Raw genomic sequence first — 26014 nt, forward strand, 5'->3', positions numbered from 1 at the left:
TTCCAAGCCCCAGTTCTCTGGCCCTGGTGGAACCTGCCTCTCAGTATCTCTCCATGATTACTTCCTCCTCTCATCGTCCCCCTCCACCACTTCGGCCTTGAAGTACGTGGACTTCCGAGCCATAGCCATCCTAATTCTTTAGCCTCCTGTCAGATCTTAAGTGTCTTAATCAGTTACTAGGGCAGTGATGAAACACGGTGGCCAAAGCAACTTGGGGAGGAAAGGGTTTATTCACCTTATACTTCCACATCATTGTCCATCACCAAAGTAAGGACAGGAACTCAAACAGGACAGGAGCCTCAAAGCAGGAGCTGATGCAGAGGCCATGGAGGAGGGCTTGCTCAACCCGCTTTCTTATAGGACCTATGACAACCTGCCCAGGAGTGGCCCCGCCCACAATGGGCAGGGCTAGCCCCCATCCATCAATAATTGAGAAAAATGCACTATAGCCCGGTATTATGGAGGCACTTTCTCGATTAAGGTTCCCTTCTTTCAGGTGACTCTAGCCTGTCTCAAGCTAACATAAAACTAGTCTGTGCTAGTAGTGTTGGTATTGTTTGTTTGGTTTTGGTTTTTGGTTTTTCAAGACAGGATTTCTCTGTGTGGCTCAGGCTGTCCTGAGACACATTTTGTAGACTAGACTGGCCTCAAACTCACAGAGATCCAGCTAATTATTTGTTTTTTTATTATCAGCATCATTATTATTATTGTATATCTGCTAATATTTTCTCCTAAATCTACCTGGCAGTTGGTGTTTGTTTGTTTATTTTAACATGTTGCACAGGCTAATTTTATATTCCTTACCTAATGATTTCTGTACCCAAAGTCTTTTGATTTAAATTTTGACCCTTGTTGCTACAAACTCCTATCATGGTAGTGTCTTCCTTGTGTATTTTCTGATTTAAAAAAAATATTATGGCTGGCTGGTGGTGGCTCACACCTTTAATCCCAGCACTCAGGAGGCAGAGGCAGGCAGATCTCTGTGAGTTCGAGGCCAGCCTGGTCTACAGAGTGAGTTCCAGGACAGGTGCCAAAGCTACAGGGAAACCCTGTCTTGAAACACACACACACACATACACACACACACACACACACACACACACACACACACACACACACACGAGAATTTTATCAGATGAAATTCTTCAAGGTCTGAGCTAAAAAGTACATTTCTTCAAATAACATTTACTTTTGCTACTGTTAATCATTGGAGCACTGACAATCAGGCCCTTTACAGCTAATTGTTGATTTAGAATTCTGTGGAACCAGAGGCACCACAGATGGGTCTCAAATAGGGTCGCTGCATTTGGGGACAGGGTTCTCAATCATGAAAGTCTCCAGTCAGGGTCCTGGACTTTTGATCCTTAGCTTTGTCTCTGGCATTCTGTATGTTTCCAACATGCTGGACACATGGGCAGTCACCATGTTCAGTACCCTCTCTCTGGTCTGAATTCATGCTTTTGCTTCACTCTTAGCCTCTTCATCTTCTTCTTTTTCAGGCAAAATCAAGAACCCAAATTTATGCACATTGGTTTAGGTTGATTTTTCAATTCAGTATTCTGAATGCATTTGAGTTAAGTGGTTGATTTTTTTTTAAGGGCTTCTCCTTACTGTTGTAAAACTTGACTTACATCTCCTACAATGTTCCTTTTCTCTTAAAGGGGGAACTTTATTTGGGGCCTCATTTTTAGAGGGAAATGTCCAAGAAGACTCAGTTTTAACAAGTAGTCCGTCACCCACCACTATTATTAATTCCTTCTCCAGGATCCATTCTTGATCATAGCCAACCTGGGTTCTATTATCCCAACATTCCACAACATTTTGTGATAATTCATAGCACCTGCAAGATTCCACATTGCAATTTTAAAAAAACCACAGCTTTCCTTTGTAGAGAAAGACAAGAGATAATTTCTACCATAAATGGCTCCAAAAGAGTTCAGAATGGGTTTGTTTCCCATAGTAGCACAGTATGAATATTTATTAACCCAATGTACTTAAGAAACCATGTGTTAGACACTCTAAGAAACAGTCTGCGAGGCAGAACCTTTATTTAACAAGCATTATAAAATCACATTTAAATTATTAAATGCTGTGCTCCACGAACCTGTGCATCAACACCAACAAGGGCGTAGGGGCAAGAAACAGCTGGGCCCAAAGTTATTTAGAAAGGTTGGGAAATAGACATAGAGAGGTCAAAATGGTAGGAAATGGAATAAAGTATCCACAATCTATGTGAACTTTTTAAACATTTCGGATCAATATATAGTCTCCCCTTTCTGTAGTCAAATCAATGTTTTTATATTTAAGTCACATTCTTTTTAAAGATATTTAAAAGTACAAACATTTTAAACAGGAAAAGTAAATTTTAATTTCATGATGGCTGGCGGCAGTAGATCAGGGTGGCCCCAAAAACTCAGAAGTGAAATTTGGAGGTAGATATGGGAGGAATATAGATGATACAGGTACTTCTGGCTTACGGTATTGGGCCTGGAGTTCCTACCAGGAGGATTTTGTAGGAGAAAGCTAAGCCCCAGAAGTTAGCTTGGACAAGAAGAAAATAACCAAGTGGCAAAAACTAAAGTCATAAGATAGGCTACGGGTCAATAAGACCCTAATAAAGAGGGAGAGACAAGATCCCATGCTGGAGGCTCACAGGAGCTTCTATGTGTTGTTACAGATGACGGACAGGCCCACAGAACGGGTCAACTGTATTTAGGATGACTGCTGCTCCTGGGGCAGGAAGTGTCTCCCTGTCTTAGGTCTCAGAACAGATCTTGATGTGATCAAGCAAAAGTCAAAAGGGAAGTCCCAGTATACATAGGGGGCAACCCAAGGACCCAGGGTCTGGGCCACCCGTGGTGACTGTGGCTCCAGTAGGCCAGACATTCATGGGATGGGCCTGGAAGCCTGGTTGCACACCTGAACCCCACAAGCTGTACGAGGCCGTATCTGCAGGAGTGCCCAACTCTCAAATTTGAGAATGTAGGGAAGGTTGGGCACTGGGAAGACTTCCTTTGAGAAGAATGGACAATATATGCCCTGTTGACTTCCCACATGTAAGTGTCTGTTTTCAAGGGAGACACTCTGGTATGTCTGAGAGAAGAAATAACAGAAACCTCAGAGCCCATAGAACCTGACTCTACGCCCCATTTCAGAGCACAGAGGAGCTGCGCCTCTAAGATGGGGTGTGACCTGGCAGAGCAAAGCTCCCAGGACACAGATGGACTTTGTTGCTAGCTTTATTAACAAGCAGACAACAAAGTGACCCCGGGGCCAGGCTCTCTGAGAGGTGACCTGCCCTAGTGCTTCTGTGTCTCTTCCAGTGACAGGCGGGAGGTTCCCAGGAAGCAAGAAGAGGGGCGAGATGTCAACAGAGCCACTGTGGCTTTTGGGTGCTGGCAAAGGTAACCTCAGTTATAGTTCACCGGCTCTGCCAGGCTGTGTATGTCAGCCGGAGACCCAGGTCACAGGGACTTACAGCCTCAACGAGTGATGGAGTAGGTGGGCTTCCCCTCTCCTACCCCCACCCCCGTGCACTGGCGGTGCCCTCGGACCTGCCCTGTGGTCCACAGGTCTAGGCTTCTGAGGCCCACCTCTCCTTCCCCCTTCATGAAGAAATGAGCAGGGAGGGCAGCCTGGGGCCGGCCACCACCCCACTCCTCACCCCTGCAGGCAGGTGCCTGAGGCTGAGACAGACTTCCAGAGGACAGAAGGAGACAGTGAGCAAACCAAAGTGGTGAGAACCCGCGGTTCCAACGGTGAGAAAACTAGTTCGGGGCATTTTAGGATGGACTCACACTCTAGCCAACAGCTAATATTTAAACTTTAGAAAGCTTAAGCTGTTTATTTGGCCACTCAAAACAATCCTGTGGCTGGAGCATTGAATGATTGAATGTAGACGTGGGTGTAGGATGACATCAGTGTGGCTCTGCTCTCATGGTTAAAGAAAACTGGCTTCTCTTGAAGAGCTGATGTGTGTGTGTGTGGGGGGGTGGCTGCACCCTCTAATTTCAATTCCAGCCGTGATATCCCTGACTGAGCTGTGCTCCTGCCTGATCCGTGGCTGAGCCAGAGGGATGAGATGAGGTGGGATGGGGTAACATGAGGAGGGGCTGTGAGTGAATAGAAGACCCTCCAGGACTACAGTCAGTCAGCAGAAGGGGTGTTTGTTCACAGGCAAACCTTAACTGTTTGGGGGTGTGGTGTGAGCTCCTCTCTCTAACCCCCAGTCTGGAGAACTTACAATTAAAAGGCTGTTTTTGCTTAAGTGCTGTAGATTGTTTGTGGTCTACCTGGCCTTCCTAACAGTACAGGTCCTTCTTCAAGGGAGAGTTATAAAACATTTGGAATGTTTGTTTTTAAATACAATGGAATCAGTTATATTGCTGAAGCAATCTTCTGGAATTTCTTTCTTCTCCACTTTGAGAACAAGAAATACAGGAAGGACTAGTAATCAACCTTGCGCTGCCTTTTGTCTGGCTCTGGTTGCACTGTAGAAACTACCAGGACAATGACATGTGTGCTAATATGGGCTTCACGGCAATCAAGGGACAGTTGAAAATAGAACCGGCTTACCAATGAAAAGAATGGCTCCACTGCCAATTCAAATAGTGTCTAGGGACAGGTATCTGTTTATTAATATTCTAGAATTTTCCATTTGATACTCCCTTTTCAGCTTTCCTTCCACAGTCTCAAGACAAAAGATAACCTGCCAAGGGAGATGAACGTTGTTTTTCAATCTGTGTATAACCGTGCATTACAGCTGTGCAGAGAGCTCAAGGCTGGCAAGTGTTAACAGAACACTAGATTTATATAAAATAACAATACGATAATTAAGAATAATGGTGATGGTATCTTCGACCAAAGTCTAACCTTGCTCTGATTTCCCAAGGAAGAATCCCCAGAGAGTTACTGCACATTCAGCCTCAGCATGCATCCTGTCTCACACAGTCGTGGGGTCTGAATGAAGTATCAGTTATCACTGTTGTAACAGAAACAAAGGCCTGGGGAGGTACATACAGAATACATGACTGTGGCAAAGACAAGGTCAGGACAAATTCCAGGGGCTATCAACATTCACATAACGGCTCTAAAAGGACATTGACATTTTCCCCTTTTATCTGATGTCACAAACACTTTGTCATCTGTGTCTGTACCCGGCTTACTCTACCCCATCTCTGCACGTCTGGTGCTGAAGGAGCTGGCATCTCAGGCCACCCCAGAGAGCTCTGAATAATGAGTCTAAATCTAGCCCCCAGAATTTTCACCTAGGGCTGCATTTCTTCCAGGGTCAGGGAGAATGAGCCCATATGGCAACTTTCAAATATTAAAATGACCACCACCTGTGTTTACTCTCCTTTGAATTAAATCAGTTTGATTCCTTCAATGGGTCTTCAAAATACGTGTTCTAATGGGGTCACATGTGCGAAAGGTTTCCAACTACCAGGAGGGTAAAGGTTTGTAATGAGCCTTTTTCTGTCCTACCAGTCAGCTCCCAAATAAAGACCCAGAGACTCTTTATTAATTATGAAAGCTGGGCCTTTAGCTTAGGATTGTTCCTAACTAGCTCTTATAAATTAACCCTTTTTTATTATTAATCTACGCTCTAACATGTGGCTTTTACCTCTCTGTGTGTCCAACTTGCTCCATGTCTCCATGGCATCTTTCATCTCCTACTTCTCTCTCTGCCTGGAAGTCCTGTCTCTACCCCCTGCCTAGCTATTGACCATTCAGCTCTTTATTAAACCAATCACAGCAATATATCTTCACATAGTGTACAAATATCCCACAGCATAGGTTAAGGACTTAAAGGGAGAAGCCAGGGAAGGTGGCTCCAAATACTCTACAACTCACAGGACTGTTGCTCTCAGCAACAGAAACTCATCCAGCCCAAGTAACCCATAATGTCAAGGTTGGGAAGCCCCATTTTAACTGCAGGTGCCAATCAGAGTTCTCAGTCTATACCCAAAATGTGCACAAAGACTGTCAACTGGCATTGCCTTCACACCAGTGCTACATTTATTTTAAATTAGCCTAAGATTCTAGCAGCTTTTACTTGCTGCCAGTTAAGGCACTGTTTATATTGTTGCTGGCCCACAGCTGACAGCCATAGGGCCTGCATGTTCACATTTATCATGGCTGGAGCCCTTCCTTGGGATCCCCGAGGCTACCTTAAAATCTTTTCTGGCACAATATTCTGGGCCACCACTATCCATCATTCAGATAGTTGTTGGAAATCTGTTTCCTGGCCTCGTCTCCCTCCCTAGATCTGTGATGTTGGTAGGCAAGTCACAATGTCATCATAGGGTCTATGCACGAGCACCCCCATGATACCATGCTGTGATTGTTGGAGGAAGCTAGAGAGAACAGAGAGCACATAAATACACAGCAGTCAAAAGTCATGAATGCTAGTCCCTAACATCACCTAGCTAAACATTACAGCCATGTGGACAGAATAGAATAGAATGTCCCTCATCTTCCATGCACACTCAAGTCCCACGTAACAGTGTCTGCTCTCTCCCAAGTGCGTGCATGACCCTTTACTCAACTGCTCTCAGCCCTCCTGTTCTGTTTCCTGAGCCAAATACCTGCTCCCAGTGAAGGCACAGGAATCAGCAGAGATCGGGTCCCTTACAGAAAATGGCATAGGGTTTGTGTATTGCGTACCTATCCTCTCAGATACCTTAAACACATTTCTAGATTATGTGTGCTGCCTAACACAATGTGACTGCTCTAAGTAGTTGCTACACTCTGCGTTTCAGTAACAGACACATGCTCCCTGGTATGTAGATGCTTAGGTAGTTCCATGCTGGGCTTCAGGACTCATGATTATGGAAGGATGCCTGCTATTCCTTCTCCCTGCTAATGAGAAAATCAGAGTAATGTCCTCAACTGTATTTATTTATTTTAAAGTAGAGTTGTTCAGATTGATTTCATTCGCTAACCTAACCTAGCTTTCAGAACTTTAATGCTTTCAATTACATAAGTAGAGCTAAGCGATGACCTGTCAGGTGTAGCAGGGTCTATGTGTGCTGGAACAAAACAAAGAACCTTATGTTTTCTAGACCAGGGGCTCTACACAAGAGGCCGCAGCTCCAAAAAGCCCTTGTTTGCACAGAAGGAGCTAACTGAGAGGTGCAGCGGTGGTGACAAGGGAGCCTTCCAACCTGCGGCCACCTTCCATATGGGTTGTTTTCTAGACTTACAGAGGCTAGCCAAGGGCACAGGCTCCTAAGCCAGAGTCCCCAGACCTGAAACCTAACACAGTCACAGCGGTGAACATCTGGCCTGACACTTAACCTGAGACTCGGTTTCCTCACATGAAAAGGGTCATGGAGCGTTGCTTACTACATAGGGTTATTGTTAGGACTGCACAACCTACCGTGCATAGAGCATTGCAACACAGAACACGCCAAAGAGCTTTGGCCTTTTAGCAGCACATGCAGGGATATGGGCTAAGGGGAGCCCCTAGTCACTGCTGGTGGGGATAAGAACTAGTGCAGTTACCATGGAAACCGGCATGAGGGCTTCTAAAAAAAAAAAAAAAAAAAAAAAACCTGAAAACAGAACTGCCATTTGACCCAGCTGTACCAGTCCTAGGGATACACCCAAACGGTATTAAGTTCTATACATATCAACACGTATGTCACACTGTCCCTGTTAGCTAAGGCCTGGAACCAGCTTAGATGTCTGTCAACAAATGTTTGAGGGCAATGTGGTTTATATACACAAAGAAATTTTGTTCAGCCATAAAGGAAATGACATACCAAGGAAAATATATGGAAATTTATTTTGTGTTAAGCACAGCATCCCAGAATCTGGGGCAATTACTGCGTGCTTCTCTGGATTTTAAGTTTCGTGTGTGTGTGTGTGTGTGTGTGTGTGTGTGTGTGTGTGTGTGTGTGTGTGAATCTGGGGCAATTACTGCGTGCTTCTCTGGATTTTAAGTTTCGTGTGTGTGTGTGTGTGTGTGTGTGTGTGTGTGAATCTGGGGCAATTACTGGGTGCTTCTCTGGATTTTAAGTTTCGTGTGTGTGTGTGTGTGTGTGTGTGTGTGTGTGTGTGTGTGTGAATCTGGGGCAATTACTGGGTGCTTCTCTGGATTTTAAGTTTCGTGTGTGTGTGTGTGTGTGTGTGTGTGTGTGTGTGTGTGTGTGTGTCTAGGTCATGGAACTAAAAAGAGGCCCAAGAGAGAGGGGTGGAAGAGGTGTAACGGTGTGGGGGAGGGTGACAGAGTATGTGTGAAAGGAAAGCAGAAAGGGTCAATAAGAAAAAAGGGCAGTAGCCACAAGGAGGCAAGTGGGGGCAGGAAGGGAGCAGGGCAGGTGAGAAATGGCAGTGTTTGTGTCTCGGTTCTTTTTCAGTTGCTGTGATCAAATAACAATAACCCTGGGGGAGGGGACTGGGGTGGGTGGTGGGTGGGAAACACATCTTAAAAAGAAAGGTTTGTTTTGGGCTCTCAGTGGGGAAGCAAAAATGGCTAGAGACTGAAACCACAGTCTCACCCTCAGGAAGCAGAGGGCAGGGCTAGGCACTTTCCATTCCAGCCCAGGGAATGGCGCTACCCACTGCGGGCAGCTCTTCCTACTCTAATTATCTGAATCAAGACAATGCTCCGATAGCATGCCCAGAGGCCACCTCCCAGGTGACTCTAGACCTCATCAAGTTGACAACTGAGATTAACTGTAATGGTATGGCAATGCCATAATGAAGCCCATTTGTTTATATGCTAATTTAGAAACCAATTTTAAGAACAAGGGCTCTGATGTAATGAAATTTTATCCTTCAGAGATAAGGGTCTCTCTCCTAGTTCACATCTTAATATTTGCAGCAATGTCGTCTGCCACAAAATGTGTTTCTAGAACATGAGTAAGCTCTTTTGTAATTAGAAAGCAGGGGATTGGTGACAGTATTATGTGGAAGCTGTGTTGCTTTGCACAGATTTATTCCCAATGCAAGAAAAGCTGAAATAGAAAAAAAACAGCATCCTCAGTGGGAAAGGCTCCGCATGCTTTCCATTTCCTTTTCTCTTTAATTTTGAGTGAATGCCTACAACTGAAACCATTTCCCTGGAGCGGTGCACCCCAGGCTTGCATATTGAGGGATCTCTTCTTCTGTGTACTTTTCTTCTCAACAGGTCCACTGGCTCACGGTGCCAAAAGCCAGGATACCCATTTTATTATTCTGTGTTTATCTAATATTTTCTGGAGCACTGTCTTGTCCTAATGGGCTGCCTGCCTTGCCTTCCAACTTACTGACCTGGGCATGGGTTACTACTTCTGATGATGGGCCAATTACAAAGTTGCATGGATTTTGAGTGGTCTGTTTGCCCTACTTTTCTTCCCCTTAAACCTCATTACCTGTATTGCAAAATGTGAGATTTTTCAGGAACTCATACAAGATACTTTAACAGATGCCCAGTTCCTTTCAAGTCCTACAGAAGGCAGCAACAGTAGGATCAAGGACACTCAAAGCAACTAAACATGGCACCCTGGGGCAGGAGGGTGTTTCCGTGGCAGAGCTGGCCCCTCAGCTGGAACGTCTCAGCTCTGTACCTCTGAAAGCAACTTGCAGCCAGGCACTGACGCCAAGGTCCTGGCCCCACCCTGTGTGGTCAAAACACACCCTTTCTTTGTGTTTCTGACTCAGACAGACTCTGAACATGGCTCTGTTAAATATATTTCTGAGTGAAATCTCTTTTCACTCTCTAGAAACGTACTGGTAAATGCCTTTTGATTGTCCTTGTTTCCCCCTGGCTTAAACAGCTCCTATCTCCCAGAAGTCCTGTGGAAATTTGATTCTTTCTTTACCAAAGCCTTAATCACATTCTGCATCCTATTAAAAAAAAAAAAAAAAAAAAACCTGCATGTGTGTGCATGTGTGCATGAGAAGTGTGTGTGTGTGTGTGTGTGTGTGTGTGTGTGTGTGTATGATCCAACTCAGTGTCATGTGAAAAGGCATGTGAAGGAGGTAAAAGATTTTACCCAGCACATGAAAAGACAGATAGAAAAGCTATTGAAATATACTGCAAAGAGGCAGTCAGTGAGCTCCTGGGGAGAAAGGATAGATGCAGAAATGGGGTGAAGCTATTTGGTCTTAATCTTATGTGGCATTCCTGCTGGGTGGTTAGTCAGGCTGGCTTCTCACTATCTTGTTAAGTGGCAAGTTTTATAGTGTGCTGTGGTTTTCATGACACTGGCCACCCAAGGCTTCATGGGTCATTAGGAATTAGGAAGTGGGTGTCTGTATAAGACAGCACAAATCAATAAGGTAAGGCTTCAAATAATGAAGGCCGGGTTGTTAAAGTTCAGCTTTAGATTTTCCTTTTGGCCTTTTGTCTTTATATCTAGTTTAACCATGAGTGTGCCTTGAAGACAGGGACTTTACCAACTATGTGTTTTAGCTGTATTTCTTAACATCATATCTTTTACATAAAGGTTGCATGTAATAAATATTTAATAATTAGCAAATCTGCCCAAAACATTGGTTTTCATTTGGGCCCGTTTTAAAAGAGTATCTAACAAAAATGCACAGCAAATTTTAGAGCGGAGGTTACAAGACAATTTTGTTTGTCTTAATATATTTTATGTGTATAGTGCTTTGCCTGCATGTAGGTCTGTGCACCATATGCATGTGTTGCCCTCAGAAGTCAGAAGGGGGCATAAGATCCTCCAGAACTGGATGGTTGTGAGCAGCGTGTGCGCGCGCATGTGTGTGTGTGTGTGTGTGTGCACACACGCGCGTGTGCGCTGGACACAGAGTGAGGGTCTTCCGCAAGCATAACAGTAGCCATCTCTCCAGTCCCTAGAACGCAGTTTTACATTAGCAATTTTCCTTAGTATCATTTCTGGAAACTATTTTGAGAAAGTAAAACTCAGAAAACAGGGTAAGAACACCTCTCATAAAACTTTTTGTTTGCACTTTTTTTAGGCCCACTTGTTTCTAATTTTACATACTAAGAACACACTGTCCCCAGAAAGTGTTCCCCGGACAGTTTAGGTAAAACCACTACTAAAATCCTATTGAACTAGAATAAACAGTGGAGGCTAGCATGGAGGCTTTGATACGTACCACAGGTTAGCATGGACTTTGATATGCACCACAGGTATACACCAATGGAGAACTAGAAGCCCATTTCACAGGTTCCTGAGGAATTTTACATGGCAGCTTCTATCTATCTACCAGTAATCCTTCTGTGTCTACCTTGAGCTGGGCCCAGGCTGTCACTCCTGGACACCACTGCCTTTTGAGGGGGCTGGGCTCTCTCTTTGGACTTAACACCTTTCTCCACCAGTAACACAGTGTGAGACTTGACGCCAAAGTCTTCTACTTTCACCATCGGTTTAATTAAGCAGAGAGTGGATGCTGAGCGTGTGTGCAGCTCTTTCAAATATCTTGTGTGCATCGATACATATTGTAGGATACACAGAATTACCTGCAGAACGACTGACAGATTAATGGACCATAAGACAGTGGACTTCATTCATTACAAAATGGGTGGCCTAAGAAGAAATGCATTTTTTTTAATTAACAAGCAACAGACAGGAATTATTTAACTTGGCTGCTCTGACAGTTCCTGCTTCCCTTTCCAAGACTCTGGAGGCTGACTGATTTCCCAAGAGAATACACATTTAGAAAAAACCTCCAGCTGGTGCCTTAGGCGGAGCACTTGCTTGCAGACAGATGGCAATGTTCTGTGGTGATGTCCAGGGACACATGTAGGCCTGGGGGTGATGGGAATGGCTCAGCTCCTTTAACTGAAATACACAACCTCCACTGCCCTCCTCCTCTCGGTGAGTGTTCTGGTTCCAATCTGTTGCTGTGATAAAGCGCTCTGATAAATAGCAACTCAAGGGAGAAAAGCATTTATTTCATCTGACTGGTCATAGTACATCACTGAGGGATGGCAGGGTAGGAACTCAAGCAGGAACTTGGATTAGAAACCACGGTAGAGTGTTGCTTGCTAGCAGGCTCACTCAGGTTCATGCTTAGCTAGCTTACTTATGTAGCCCAGGGAATAGTACTGCCCACAGTGCCCTAGCCCCCTCCCCCTTCATCGATTACTCAGTGCAGTCCCTCACAGACATGTCTATAGGCCAGTCTGATCTGGGAAATTCCTCGATTGAGATTCCAGGTCATGTGAAGCTAACAGTCAAAGCTAACTAGGACAGTGAGTGTGCAGGACTCCATTCATTGACTGCTGTCCAGCCACTGCTAAAAATTTTAAGAATGAACAAATTAAAATCTTAAGAATGAACTTACAGCACTGCAGAGATGGCTCAGAAGGTACATGTGTGTGCGCTGCTCTTGCAGAAGGTCCAAGTTCAGTTCCCAGGTCCTACATCAGGTGGCTCACAGTGATCTGTAACTCCACTCCAGTTCCAGGGGATCCAACACCCTCGTTCTGCCTCCTGGAGCTGACTGTACTCACACAGTCATACACAAACGTGTGTGTGTGTGTGTGTGTGTGTGTGTGTGCACAATTTAGTAAGTAATAAAATAACAAAACAGACTTATAGCAAGTAGCCACAAGTAAAAATTATTTATAGCAAAAAGTAATGTATGGATAGCCCTTTGGGGATTATGAACTATCAACTCTTTGGGCCCCAAATAATGTTTTCGTTAGTTTGTTGGAGGAAGTCACAGCAAAGTGACACAAAGTGGATGGCTTATTCAACAGTAAGTAAGTCTAGACTGCAAGATTAGTTACATCTGAGAGCTGAGAGAGAATGTGTCCTAGCCCTCTGCCCTGGACCCTGAGGATTGCCAACCCGAATTCCTTAGCTCACACATCTCTGCTCTCCTCTTCACCTGGCACTCTCTCCCTGTGCCTTTATGTGCGCATGTGTTCTTGCATTTTTTGTATTTTTAACTTAATTTCCTTTTCGAAACTGTCTCATTATGTTGCCTACACTGCCTTGAGTCCCTGGGCAAAAAGGACCCTCGTGCTTCAGCCTCTGTTGGAGCTGGGATAGCAGGTGCACACCATGCTGCCACTCCTTGTGGCACCCACTCCTCTGTACTCATTAGGTCGGCAATGGCCCCGTCGTAAGTGAAGTCACATTTATGCTACTAAACCAAGGATTTGGGGGTAAGGGATACATGCTCACTGTGACATGTTTGCCGTAAGTAGAGAATTGCTCATGTCCCATTTTACAAAAGAATGAGCCTCATAAGGTTATCGTATATTCAAGGAGAGTGAAACCCCTGTCATAAATACAAGTGGCTGCGGTGAGGGCGAGCCACAAGGTGCGGTCAGTTTGTTGAGCTATTCTGAGGCTAAGACCTAAGAATAGCTGAGGAGAGGCGAAGTGGTCACCATGGTCTTTAGGAAGCAGGTTAGCAAATGCGCCACTTGGTGCCCCGCCCGGTGGCTGAACTTAATTCAGCAGGGCTTTACACCCCAAGGAAACTGTTCTCCCAGGTTTTCCCTTGCAAGTCAGCTCTCGGTGATGCTGAGCCAAAGGGAGGTGGGAACAATGAGCTGGTTCAGGACAGAATGTGAAATGCTGTATGCCTCCTTTCTTACTCCATAGCATCATTCTTTGCTTCCCAGTGCCTCTCTTTTGTCCTGCCTGTTGAGTAACCACAGTGTGGGTGTCAGGAGCGTGTGAGCGGCCCTCAGCTGAGTCCACTCCCGATGACGTACATGGCAGGGCAGGCCGCAGAAGGGGAGCTTCTCAGAAATGGCTTTGCCAATGCACCCTTTGACCTGTGTCTCCTTCTCTGCCTGAGTCACTCTTGTCAGGTAAATCCCTCCTGGAGCACGGATTCCCCTAAGCAGAAAGAAAGCGCATCCCACATGATCCCCCTCCCCCGCCCACTGTGCACCCACCCACCAGCCTCCACTCTGAGGAGCACTAGACAAAGTTGCTAGGTGACTTTAGGGAAGATGCTTAACCCCCCCACATCATTCATAATGTGGAGGCGATGCGCTTGCTCGCCTCATAAAGTTATGGAATGGGTAGATGCTGTAAGCTACAAATAGCTGTGGGACAACATGTCAATCTGACGATTCAAGCCGTCAGGTAGTGTAAACAACACTCTTATTTAGTTAGCTATTTTCTTTCTTAAGTGTCATTTGTTAATCTGTTAATTAACAGCTGTCAGGATACATGTCAAAATCGAACAGTGTTTGGGTCTGGATGATGGAATTGTGGATAATTTTATTGTCCTATTTTTGATTGATGATTTAAGTTTCTAAGCTTAATCGTTTTATATATACATACATACATACATGTATGTATGTATATATATATACATATATATATATATATATATATATATCTTATAAAATTTTGAGTGTTGGGGGTAGAACCTAGGGTCTTGAGCATGCTAAACATATGGATTTTTTAATTGAATAACTTTTTTCATACAATATATTTTGATCATGTTTCTCCTCCCATAATTCCTCCAAGATCCTCCCCATTCTACTTTATGTTCTTTCTCTCTCCTTTAAAAAATAAATATAAAACAAAACACACACACACACACACACAGAACCCACAACTCCCCAAACATCAGAACAAAGGACTAGTAAGAACAAAAACTGCCAAAGCAACAAAATAACAAGTCCACAAAAATACCAGTTTGTTTGTTTGTTTGTTTTCTCTCTTGTCCATCTACTGCTGGGCATGGAGCCTGCCCTTAAGTATGGTTTATATACCCAGTGAGACTCCAAAGGGAAAACTGATTTTCCCTTTGCCATCAGATATCAATCGCAGATAACATATTGGTCAGGATGGGGCCCAGTGTTCAATTCCCCCTCAGTGCAGGGAACCCATCCATCTGGCTTAGACCTGTGCCCATCTTGTGTGTGATTCAGTAGTCTCGAAATTTGCTGTGATGCCCCATTTTCATCTCTAATTTTTATTAATTTGGATCTCTGTTTTTTTGGTTAATTTGCCTAAGGGTTTCTCAATCTTGCTGATTTTCTAACATAATTAACTCTTAGTTTCATTGATTCTTTATGTTGTTTTTGTGTTTGTTTCTCTTTCTTCCATTGTTTCTCTCTCTCTCTCCTCTCTCTCTCTCTCTCTCTCTCTCTCTCTCTCTCTCTCTCTCTCTCTCTGTCTTGTTTTTTCTGAGACAGAAAGCTACACAGTGGTTCACTGTGTAGCTTTGGCTATCCAGGAACTCTCTCTGTACATCAGGCTGGTCTTGACCTCACAGGGATCTGCCTGCCTCTGCTTCCCCAGTGCTAAGATCAAAGGTGTGCACCACCACTACCTGGATGTTTGCTTGTTTCTATTTATTTCATTGATTTCATCCCTGAGTTTGATTATTTCTTTACCTCTACTCTTTTGGGTGTTATTTCTTCCTGTTTTCAAGTATGTCACTATGTTGTTAATATGAGATCTCTCTGTATTTCTGATGTAGGCACTTAGTGCTATGAGCTTGCCTTTTAGAGCCACTTTCATTGTGTCCTATAAGTTTGGGGGTGTTGTGTTTTTATTTTCATTCAGTCTTAAAAGGGTTTAAATTTCCTTCATTTCTGCATTGACCTGTTTTTCATTCACTAGTAAGTTGTATAATTCTCATGAATTTACATCTTTTCTGCTGTTTCTTTTGTTGATATCCAGCTTTAATCCATGGTGGTCAGATAGGATGCAGTGTGTTATTTCAATTTTCTTATTTCTGTTGAGACTCCCTTTGTGTCCTAGTATGTCATGTGGTCAGTTTTAGAGAAAGTTCCATGAGCTTCTGAGAAGAAAGTAAATTTATTAGTGTTTGTGTGCAATGTTCTGTAGATGTCTGCTAGGTCCATTTGATCCATGGTATAGGTTTATTCCAGCATTTCTCTGCTTAGTTTTTGTGTGGATGATCTGCCTATTGGCAAGAGTGTGGGTGGTGCTGAAGTCACACACTATCACTGGGTGAGGGTCAATATGTGATTTTAGCTGTAGTCATGTTTCTTTATGAATTTCACTACTTAAGCTTTTCTATATTTCCTTTTCACAAATCAGAAGCTTATCTAGGTGGGACCTTGCCAGAGGTCACCTTTCCCTTTATTCTACTTAGTATTGAGTGTGTCCTCTCCTTGAACACTAGACTTAGCTCCCACACTTCCTGGTGCTCCTTTTCTCCTTAAACTGTACATTTTGTATTTTACTTTCTCGGCTTCATACTGTTAATTATAAATCCGGATGAGTTGCTGCTAATAACCATATGACATGGCCACTACTAGGCTGTCTTGAAATTTCCTCTGCCAATGCCATTAATCCATAACTCTCTCACATAACCTCAGGCAGATTTTTTGGACAAGGGCAGAAAGCAGCCACATTCTTTTTCAAATGTCACAATAACAGTCTACTAATATTCTTCCCCTCTGAATCCTCTTTAGCCAGGCCTCCACAGTTCAAATCACCCCCAGTACCACTGTATTCCATGCTCTTACTATGATGGCCCATTAAACCCTGCTTATAGCATTCAACTGTTTTTCTAATCTAAAGTACCGATACCACACTCCTGGTACCAACTTCTGCCTTAGTCACGGTTCTGTTGCTGTGAAGAGGCATTATGACCAAGACAACTATAACTGAAGAAAACATTTAATTGAGAGGCTTGCTTACAGTTCCAGAGATTTAGTCTATTATCATCATGGTAGGGAGCATGGTGGTGCTGGAGAAGTAGCTGAGAGTTCTACATCTGGATCCACAGAGAGCAGGAAGAGAGAGAGAGAGAGAGAGAGAGAGAGAGAGAGAGAGAGATTGGGCCAGGCTTAGGCTTCTGAAACCTCTAAGCCCACCTTCAGTGGCACACATCTTCCAAGGCCATCCTTCCTTTTCAAGTAGTGCCACTTCCTGATGACTAAGTATCCAAATATATGAGCCTATGGTGGCCATTCTCATTCAAACCACCACAGTGCCCTTGTGTTTAGGATTTCAATATCCTCTTACTTTTTTCTCTTTAATGTATATGCAGTGTCCTTTCCATCTCTTCTGATTGTTTTGGTTTTGAAGTCTATTTTGTCAAATATTAAATAGCTTCTTCTGCTTGCTTCTTGGATCCATTTTCTTGGAATACCTTTTCCATCCATTTACCCTGAAATGATGTCTATCCTTAATGGTAAGATGTGTTCCTTGAATACAGCAGAAAGGTGGACTCTGTTTTCTAATTCAATATATTAGTCTGTGCCTTTTTACTAGGAAATTGAGACCACTTATATTGAGAGTTATCAATGAGCAGTATTCACTGATTCCTGTTATTTTGTTGTGGTATGGGTCCTTCACCTTTTTTTGATGCACTGTTCTATAAGTATTTATTCCTGTGTTTCCTTGCATTTGCTTAGCCTCTACAGACTGAAGTTTTCCTTTTAGGGTCTTCTATAGAGCTGGATTTATAGTTAGATATTGTCTAAATTTGTTTATATTATGGAGTATTTTTCCCCATTTATTGTAATTGATAGTTTACTGGGTATAGTCATCTAAGCTGGCATCTGTTATTTCTCAGTTTGTAGAACATCTGCCCACGCCTTTCTGACTTACAGAGTCTCCACTGAATGTTAACCTAATGGGTCTTTTTCCACTTACGGCTTTTAATATCATCTCTTTGTTCTGAACATTCAGTGTTTTGATTATTACATTTTGTGGGAAATTTCTTTTCTGGTCTAGTCTATCTGTTACTCTGTATGCTTCTTGTACCTTGAAATGTATCTAAAAATATTTTATGTGCCTTTAATCTGGGCTTCTTCTCCTTATTCTATTCCTACTATTTATCAGTTTGGTCTCTTCCTAATTTCCTGGATGTTTCGTGCCTAGGTGTTTTTAGATTTAACATCTTCTTTGACTGAACCATCCATTTCTTCTACCTTGTCTTCAAGACCTGAAACTCTCTTTCTCATGCCTTGTAATATGCTAGGAAGCTGTATCTCTGTGGGTTTTGTTTGGTTTCTTAAGTTTTCAATTTTCATTTCTAGTTTTATTTTAACTTGGGTTTTATTTAGTAATTATATTCCAACTTTCATAACCTGAAGTCTTAAAATGTTTTCATTATTTCATTTAACTGTGTTTTCACAGTCTTCATTAGGGTATTGGTTTATACCATCTTTAAGGTGTTTGAACATATTCATAATTGCTACTTTGAAGTCCTTGTTTTATGCTTTAGCTAAACTGCAATTCTCAAGGCTTTTTGAAATAGTCTTACCAGCTTTCAGAGGAGGCATATTGTCTTAGCTGTTCATGTTTGTAATTTTTCATGGGGATCTATGTATCTGTAGTTATGATATTTGAGGTGTTTCTTGGCATAGATATCTGGTCTTTTTTGGGTGGGTAGTTCTGTTCTTTGGTTGTTATTGCCCACTCTAGATACTAGGAGAGTATTGTGGCTGAGTGATCTCAGGCAGAGATTGCTTCTGTCCGTTGGAAGATAACACAAAGAAATGGAAATGGTCTAAGAGGAAAGGCAAGGATGGGCAGAAGAAAATAGCTATGGAAACAGAGTGTTCACATCACGAGTAAGAGTCACCAAGGAGTGGAGGCAGGGTGGGTAGAGGGACTCCTTCAAGTATGCTAAGAGTAAGCCTAGAGAGGTTGGAATGGGGGACAGGAAGGATGCGGAGTCCCTACCATTGTGGCTTCTCTGGTAGAAAGTGTTTCCGCAGATCAGCAGCTGACACAGAGGAATGGAGGTGGGCTAGAAGGGAAAGCATGAGTGAGTTAATAGGGAAGAGCTAAGGGGACCTGGGTCTGCACCAAGAGGTGGCGTCCCCAGGGGATGGAGCTAAGAAGGAAGCTGGGCTCCTGCAGCCAGGCTGCAGTAGGATAAAGAGTAATCTAGAGGAAACAGGAATTAAAGGGCTAGGGAGAAACTGGGTTTGCACCTTGATGTACAGTTCTAAGCATGTGATTTATTGCAACATCTCCAGCCCACTTGTTTAAAAATAAGGGGTAGAAGATAGTCACTGAGAACCCGCAGGTCATGGTAGACCAGGTATGAGTGAGTGCATACAATGTGGAGAAGGCATGACCAGGAGAAAGTGAAGGTCTACAGAGAGAGTCAAGAAAGGAAAACAAACAATACAAGGAGGTGGGCAAAGTTGCTAAAGGTCATGCTGAATGGGACATAGGTTCTCCTCAAGTGCCATCGAGCAGTACAGAGAGATATTACCATTGGTTTTCCTTCAACAGGGTTTATGGTCTTCTCTGATCTGGCAATAGGAAAGTGAGATGACACCATCAGATAAAAGGGAAGCTTCTTCATCTGTCCCTAGACTCCAGTGGGTTGGGGATGGGACTTGTAAGGTACCTATTTATAGGAATGGTTTATGTGGGAGAAAAGCTTGTGAGGTGTGCTTGATAGACATAGCACATCTTACATGGGATGGTTGTGAGGCAGTGTGTCAGATAGAGCAAAGAGTAACTTCCTGTTTCTCCATCTCTGTCCATAGTGTTATTAACATCATCATTATCCTGGCTGGAGCAATTGCACTCATCATTGGCTTTGGTATTTCAGGTATGTGCTATCCAATCACAGTCTATGCTCTGCCCATCTCTGTTAAACCTCTCCTCACTCATTGTGACATGTGGGAAGAACAGGAATTCTCCCCAGAGAACTTCAAAGTAGAGCATTTGCTCTATGTACTGTGTTGTCCTCTTTGCCTGAGACAATTGTCTCCTTAGACTTTAACCCTTTCTAAACAGGGACCTTAGGTAAAGGGATAACTGGCCATGACTACTGCACCATGTAGGAAACATGCCGCCTCGATACCCACTCTTCAAAGACAGTTAGCTTGTGCCAGTCACAGGAAGCCATCTCATCCTTCTTCTGATAGGCCACCTCTCAAGAATATCTATTATGGATGCTATTAATTATGATGGAAGCCATATGAAGAAGGCAGCCTTGTCTTCTGAGTTGTTGGCTGTTTCCCATAAACCACCTGAACAGGGCCAACATAATTATTTTAACTGGGTCTGTGACCAAGCTGTCACTTCATGATTTCAGTCTTTATAATTTTTTCCAGCCGCCTATTTCCTCCATCATCACTCTCCTCCAGGGTATGGTTGGTTATTAAACAGTAGCTACAAGGCCTGAACTAAAAAAGACTTGCTATATGTGTATTAGTTTACACAAGGCATCAGCACCCTTACCCACTTTCCTTATCATCAAATGTATATTCTACTTATTTTAAAATTGAGTTCCTCTCTTATTTAAGATTTTAGTTTTACTTTTAATTATATGGATGTGTGTCCAAGAGCAGGTTTGTGCATATGAGTGCAGTGCCCAGGGAGGCCAGCAGGGGGCATTAGACCCCCCCCCCCCATAGAACTGGCTTATACTCAGTTGTGACCTGTCCAACTTAGTTGGGTAGCCAAACTCAGGTCCTCTGAAAGAGCAGTGTGCACTCTTAACCTCTGAGCCACCTCTCCAATCCCTTGTTTTTCTTTTTTTAACCTATATTTCTTTATATGTTCTGGTTGCAAACTAGCTAAGTGTGTTACCAGATCTCTCCTGATGCACGGTTTACCTTCTCATTCCTTTCATATATTCTAATGAACAAGTGGTCTTTGTTTTAACATAGCTAAATTCATCAATCTTTTCCTTCATATGTGGAACTTAATCTAATCAATTTAATAATGTTTGCCTTCCCTGAGGTCATGAAGATCTTCTAAGTTTTTAGAAGCTTTATTTCAATGTGCCTGTCCAGTAGACCAAGCACCATTTATTGAAAACACACTCTTCTCTTTAATACCACCATCATCGTAACCTAACCATTCATGTGTACGTTGAAATATTTCTGAATTTGCTAATCTGTTTCACTCTAATACAGATGGTCCTTCATAATGCAGAAACATTCCAATGTACCTGTTGTGTGTTGGAAACATTGTAAGTGCAGGGCATTTAATACAGCCAACCTCTCAAACACCATCTTTGGCACACAGCACACTGTAGAGGGAGGCCGCTGGCTCTGTGATCATGTAACCAATGGGAGCTACATTGACCACTGGGGTCCAGCAACACCACACATCACAAGCACGGGAGCATGTAAAAGGTCAAAACTTGGAGTGTACTTTTTACTATACGTATGTCGTTTTGTATCATCATTAAGTCTAATAATCACAAACTGAGACGCCGTAAGTAGAGAACCAACTGTATTCCTTCTCATTTACTTGCTTTTGATTTATGTCATTTCATCTCTTTCCCTCTAACTAAATCTCAGGTGCTCTCTTCTCTTCTCCCTTCAGGGGGATTTGTATGCAATAACAATATCTAGGGGTGAGAAGCTCATGAGCCCTTCCCTTTCCACAAAGAGCTAGTGGCAGTTAATGGTGGCTGGGGTGGTGGTAGGGAGAGATTCCTCAGTGGTGTAGCCACTGCTGCATCACCTATGTTCTTTAGATAACCTCTCACTCCTGCTCATATGAGAAACCCTAGTTAAGCCTACCGAATCACGGGAAAGATAAAAAGACAGAGTAGAAAGGAGACTTAGATGAAGGGAATCCACAGGGGTGGTAGAAGGACAAGAAGGGGATAATGGGGTAAACATGACCAAAATTATGAAAATCATAATGAAACCCATTATCCTGTATCATTAATTAATATATGCTCATAAATAAAAGGGAAAAACAAAAACAAAACCAAGGGCTGAGCATGGATCTCAGTAGCAGAACACTTACACAATGTGCAATAGCCTGGGTACCACCCAACATTGCAAAACTAAGCAATCAAATAAATAAATAAACATTTTCTAAATGTGGCCCCATACAACACAAACTGCATTTAAGGTGCAGTGTTTGGAAGAGAGGTCGAGAGACCCTCATCAACCCCTAGTGAAAGGTCCCGGCCCCTGCAATAGTTCCACACAGGGGGAGAGTTTAAGGATCAGAGATACGTAGGTCTCAAGTTAAACAACTTCATGCCCTTTGGGAGGTAACGTCACCTTCCAGAATCAGTTTTCTTCCTGTTAAAATGAGATCAATGGGAGAACCTAGAGGCTTCACACACATGTGTAACATAAATGGCTGACACAGCTGGACACGACAAATACTATTAATACCCATTTCCTGCTGTCAATGAATTTATTTAGCACCTCTTGAGAACTACAGAATTTTCTGACCTCCCCAAAGAAGACCTCTTTTGAAGCTAGGGTGGTGACGACAGCCAGCCAGAAGATATCATCTAATAATGCTCAGCTTTATATCAGGACCCTGGATATGCCTCTGTGTTCTTATCGGAAGAGTTATATAAGTTGTTTGGAAAACATTTGATATTTCCAAATATTACAGTCATTTGTAAAATTAGTTCTTCATGTTTCTTATATCTACAACCTTTAGTTATTTCATTTTAATTTTTTTACACTTGTATGTTTCAGTGTTGGACTGAATCAAGCCTGGGTTTTACATATGCCAGACAAGTACTCTGTCACTGAGCTGCATTCCCCAGCTCTTTTGCTTTTACTCTTAAAGTGGTGATATCGTTATAATGGGTTAACTCTTGACTTATTTCAATCTGGCTTTAGTTATCAGGAAAATATGCTACAAGACGCCCGCTATAGGACTGGGTTGGCCCTGGCCCCCCCTACTTGCAAGGCAGGGGGCACTAAGCAAGCCACTAACCTTGGAGCTTCTTTATCTAACCTTGGAGCTTCTTTATTCTCATTCATAGAACAAGTCTGGTGCTCATTCTTACTTCTTATGGCTTAAAATGACCCACCAAGGGTAAAGCAGTTAGTACGATGTTCCTTTCTTACCTCCCAGGGCCCCAATCCACTGTCTTTTCCAAAGTGTTGAAGTTAATGTTTTCAATTGCCACAATTTAAGGCTCAGCATGACAAATTGGGTACAGTAGGAAGCACTTTATTTGCTTTATTTGCACTGTATCATTTAGTCCTTTTAGGGACCCCATGAGGGCACAGCCTCATTTTACACATAAGAGCACTAATAAAGATCTTGGAAACATTGCCCAGTGTCACATATCCAGAAAGTGACGGAACCAGGACACAAACAGTGTGATGTCTTTGCCAGTCCCCCACACACCATCTTCTGCCACTTCCCTACGTCTCCCCTTTATCTCCTGACCCAGTATCTTTCTGAATTTTGTCTCATAAAAGCAACACACTCACTTTTCCTCTTTGGCTAGCACGGTACCCATAGGTGCCACCCCAGCCTGAAGCAGGCTGTGTGTTTCCATCACTAAGCCATGTGCTTTGGTGAATTCTGCACAGCTGTCCATCAGTAGATACTACAGGATCCTCTGTTAACAGTGTCTAGTGTGTTCTACGCCAATGGAATGTATAGAACCTGGACTGCATTGTGTCAAAGGACAGTTCATTTTCTAAGTTTTATCCAGCACCTCTCCCATCACAACATCTAGGAAATGCTCACCTCGTGTTTCCTGTACTCTAATCCCAAATATCCCTGCCCCTACAGGGGACAGCCAATTAAGCAATACTCACCTGTGCAAAAACTGAGACATTGAGACATGAGCAGCTTGCTCACCTCTGAGGCCTACCACGCTTTTCCTCACGTGACCAGAGCTGTGGTAGGAATTGCCCCTATGTCATAGCTTTAGCTGTCAATTTTACATAATCCTAGAGTCACCTAGAAAGAGGGAACGTCAACTGAAGAATTGCCTGGTCAGATTAGTGTGAAGCACTTATCTGTCAGGCATTTCCTTAATCACTACTTGATTTAAGAGGGCTCAGCCCACTGTGGCTGGTGCTATCCAGCGGCAGGTGAGCGTGGGCTGTATAATAAAGGTAGCCGAGGGATGTGGCTCAGCAGTTAAGAGCACTTGCTTGTCTTGCAGAGGGTCTGACTTTGGTTGCCAGAACCCACATAGTGCATCGCAACCACCTGGAACTCTAGCTCCAGGGGATCTGATGCCTTCTTCTGGCCTCCTGGGGTACCAGGCATACATATGGTACACATACATACACACAGGCAGGCACTCACATACATGAAAAATAAATATTTTCAATTAGAAAAGCAGCTGAGCAAGAACAGGAGATCCAGTTAGCAGTGTAACTCTATGGTCTCTGCCTCAGTTCTTGCCTCCAGGTTCCTGCCTTGGGCTTTTGCTCTGGCCTCCTTCAATGATAGAATATGACATGGAAGGAAAGCCCTATGGCTGCTCCCTCCTCCAAGTTGCTTCCAGACACTGTTTTATTATAGCAACAGAAACCAAATTAGGATACCCTCATGAGCTGTTTATTTTCAGTAAATGCCTTGTCTTCCAGTTTCTGAGGAGTTGGGGCAACCTTAGAGGCTAATGAAATGGTTTAAATCTCTGGTTTAAATAAGAATTCTCAGTCCATAGACAGTGGCTTCTAACCCGTCTCCATGGGACTCTCGTCACCCAGGAGCCTCTCTGATGCTCAGAATGCCTGGAGAGTGCATCAGGCCAGGGTGGGGACATGATGTTCTTTGAGCCAGGATGTGTTTGAACATTTGAATACAGATGCTGGTTTCTGCAAACTAACTTCCACATAATCACCTTGAATCTTCATTTATGCATGTAACAAACAAGAATTTACTGACTGCTGGCTAGATGCAAAGCAAGCCTACCTCTCTGATTTCCGAAGTCCTCACTGGCTTTTACTTCTCCCCTTTACTTCCTATGGATGAGAATTCAAGTGGTGTTAGGCTCATCCCATTGGCCACATCATGAACAGGAACTCAAATGACCTGAAGCTGCAGCAGGTCCCCAGGCATGATGAAGCTGCCTATTTTTAATTACCAAGTTCTCTAGGAGATGTGTCAGTGGATTCCCTACCTGTGGGCTCAAGGCCAACACATTAAAATTAATCCCCATAACACAATTACCAAACTAAGATATGTCATTATCATTTCATTTCCTCTATAATTGTGCTAATGATGTGGGGTTTTTTCTGCAAAAGTAATTTTCCAGATTAACTTCAATGACACTTTATAAAGTATAGTCACCTTCACTGTGGCTCTGACTGAGTCCCACTTGTTGTGTGGTATCACTGAGGATCTATATGTATCTTTATTGCCGTCTTTTTAAGGCTGTTTCTCTCACATTTAAATGTGGTGACCTTGGCTCTTTACTCTTGCAATAGAGTATATGAGCAGTGCTTGATATGTGTTCATTACCATATACTTGGGAACTCATAGAACAGACCAGTAAACACTATCAGACCTGTAATTACCACTGGAACTGTTCCCTGCTTGGACAAAACTTACTGGGTGCATAGTTCAGATGTGAGGCAAGGAAGGAGGCAGTTTCCATGGTAAAGGGAAAGAAGAGCTACGGGCAGGGACATATCTACTGGTTCTACCTTGGCAGAGTAAAAAAAAAGGGATTTCTGGAAAGGACTGCCATCCTCACTGAGTCCAATATGAGTGGCATGTGGGTAAGCAAGGTACAGGAGAGCCAGAATGCTGGACAGGAGAAAGACTGACAGGATTGGGAAGGCACAGATGTGACCACTCAGCCCATGCAAGCCTGGACCTTCATATAAACAAAGACAATAGGAAATAAGCCTGAACTTTAAAGCTGTGTTCAAGAAAATACAAGGCAGGAGACAGGGTGCTGTGTTATCACACAGTCAAATCTCCCTTTGCTGTCTTTCCTAGTTTTCCAGATCTCTCACACAAAAGGCCATCCAGGGCAGCTGCTACCCAAATCCCTTTCTTCCACGCCACCAAGCCTCAAAAAAACGTCTTCCAGCCCAGCCTATGTGTGCGTGCCTATTTCCACGGCCTCTGTTCTCTGGACATACTTATTCCTCTCTCCATAGCCCTCTGCTCTTTTTTTATGCAGATCTATCTAGCTCAGTGTCTTTGGCTGCACTTCCCATTCGTTACCCTCATCTCTTCTACAAAAGACTTGGAGTCAATTAGACAACCCTGAGCCTTAATGAGCTAGAAGTGTCAAGGACACCCTTATGGCTAGAATGTTTGCTTCTGTGTTTGAAAAAGAACATGTACTATTTGTTCATGAATCTTTAAATTGAAGAAAGAAAAATCAACAAACCACTGGACACAGACAAACAGACGATGGAGACAGTGGGAGGAGGAAACTGCCAGGCAGAAACAAGAGGCATTCACTGTGT

The 26014-nt window shown here is 43.3% G+C and overlaps 1 protein-coding gene across 1 annotated transcript in view; it reads left to right on the forward strand.

The window, feature by feature from the left end:
* Positions 1 to 26014, forward strand: part of Vtcn1 (V-set domain containing T cell activation inhibitor 1) — a 60244-nt gene that overhangs the window by 23124 nt on the left and 11106 nt on the right. The window contains exon 2 of the mRNA XM_051199210.1: positions 19388 to 19452. Within this exon, the coding sequence (XP_051055167.1) occupies positions 19388 to 19452 (65 nt within the window). The remainder of the gene's footprint in view (positions 1 to 19387; positions 19453 to 26014) is intronic.

The sequence above is a fragment of the Phodopus roborovskii genome, unplaced genomic scaffold, assembly GCF_943737965.1.
Source record: "Phodopus roborovskii unplaced genomic scaffold, PHOROB, whole genome shotgun sequence".
NCBI lineage: Eukaryota > Metazoa > Chordata > Mammalia > Rodentia > Cricetidae > Phodopus > Phodopus roborovskii.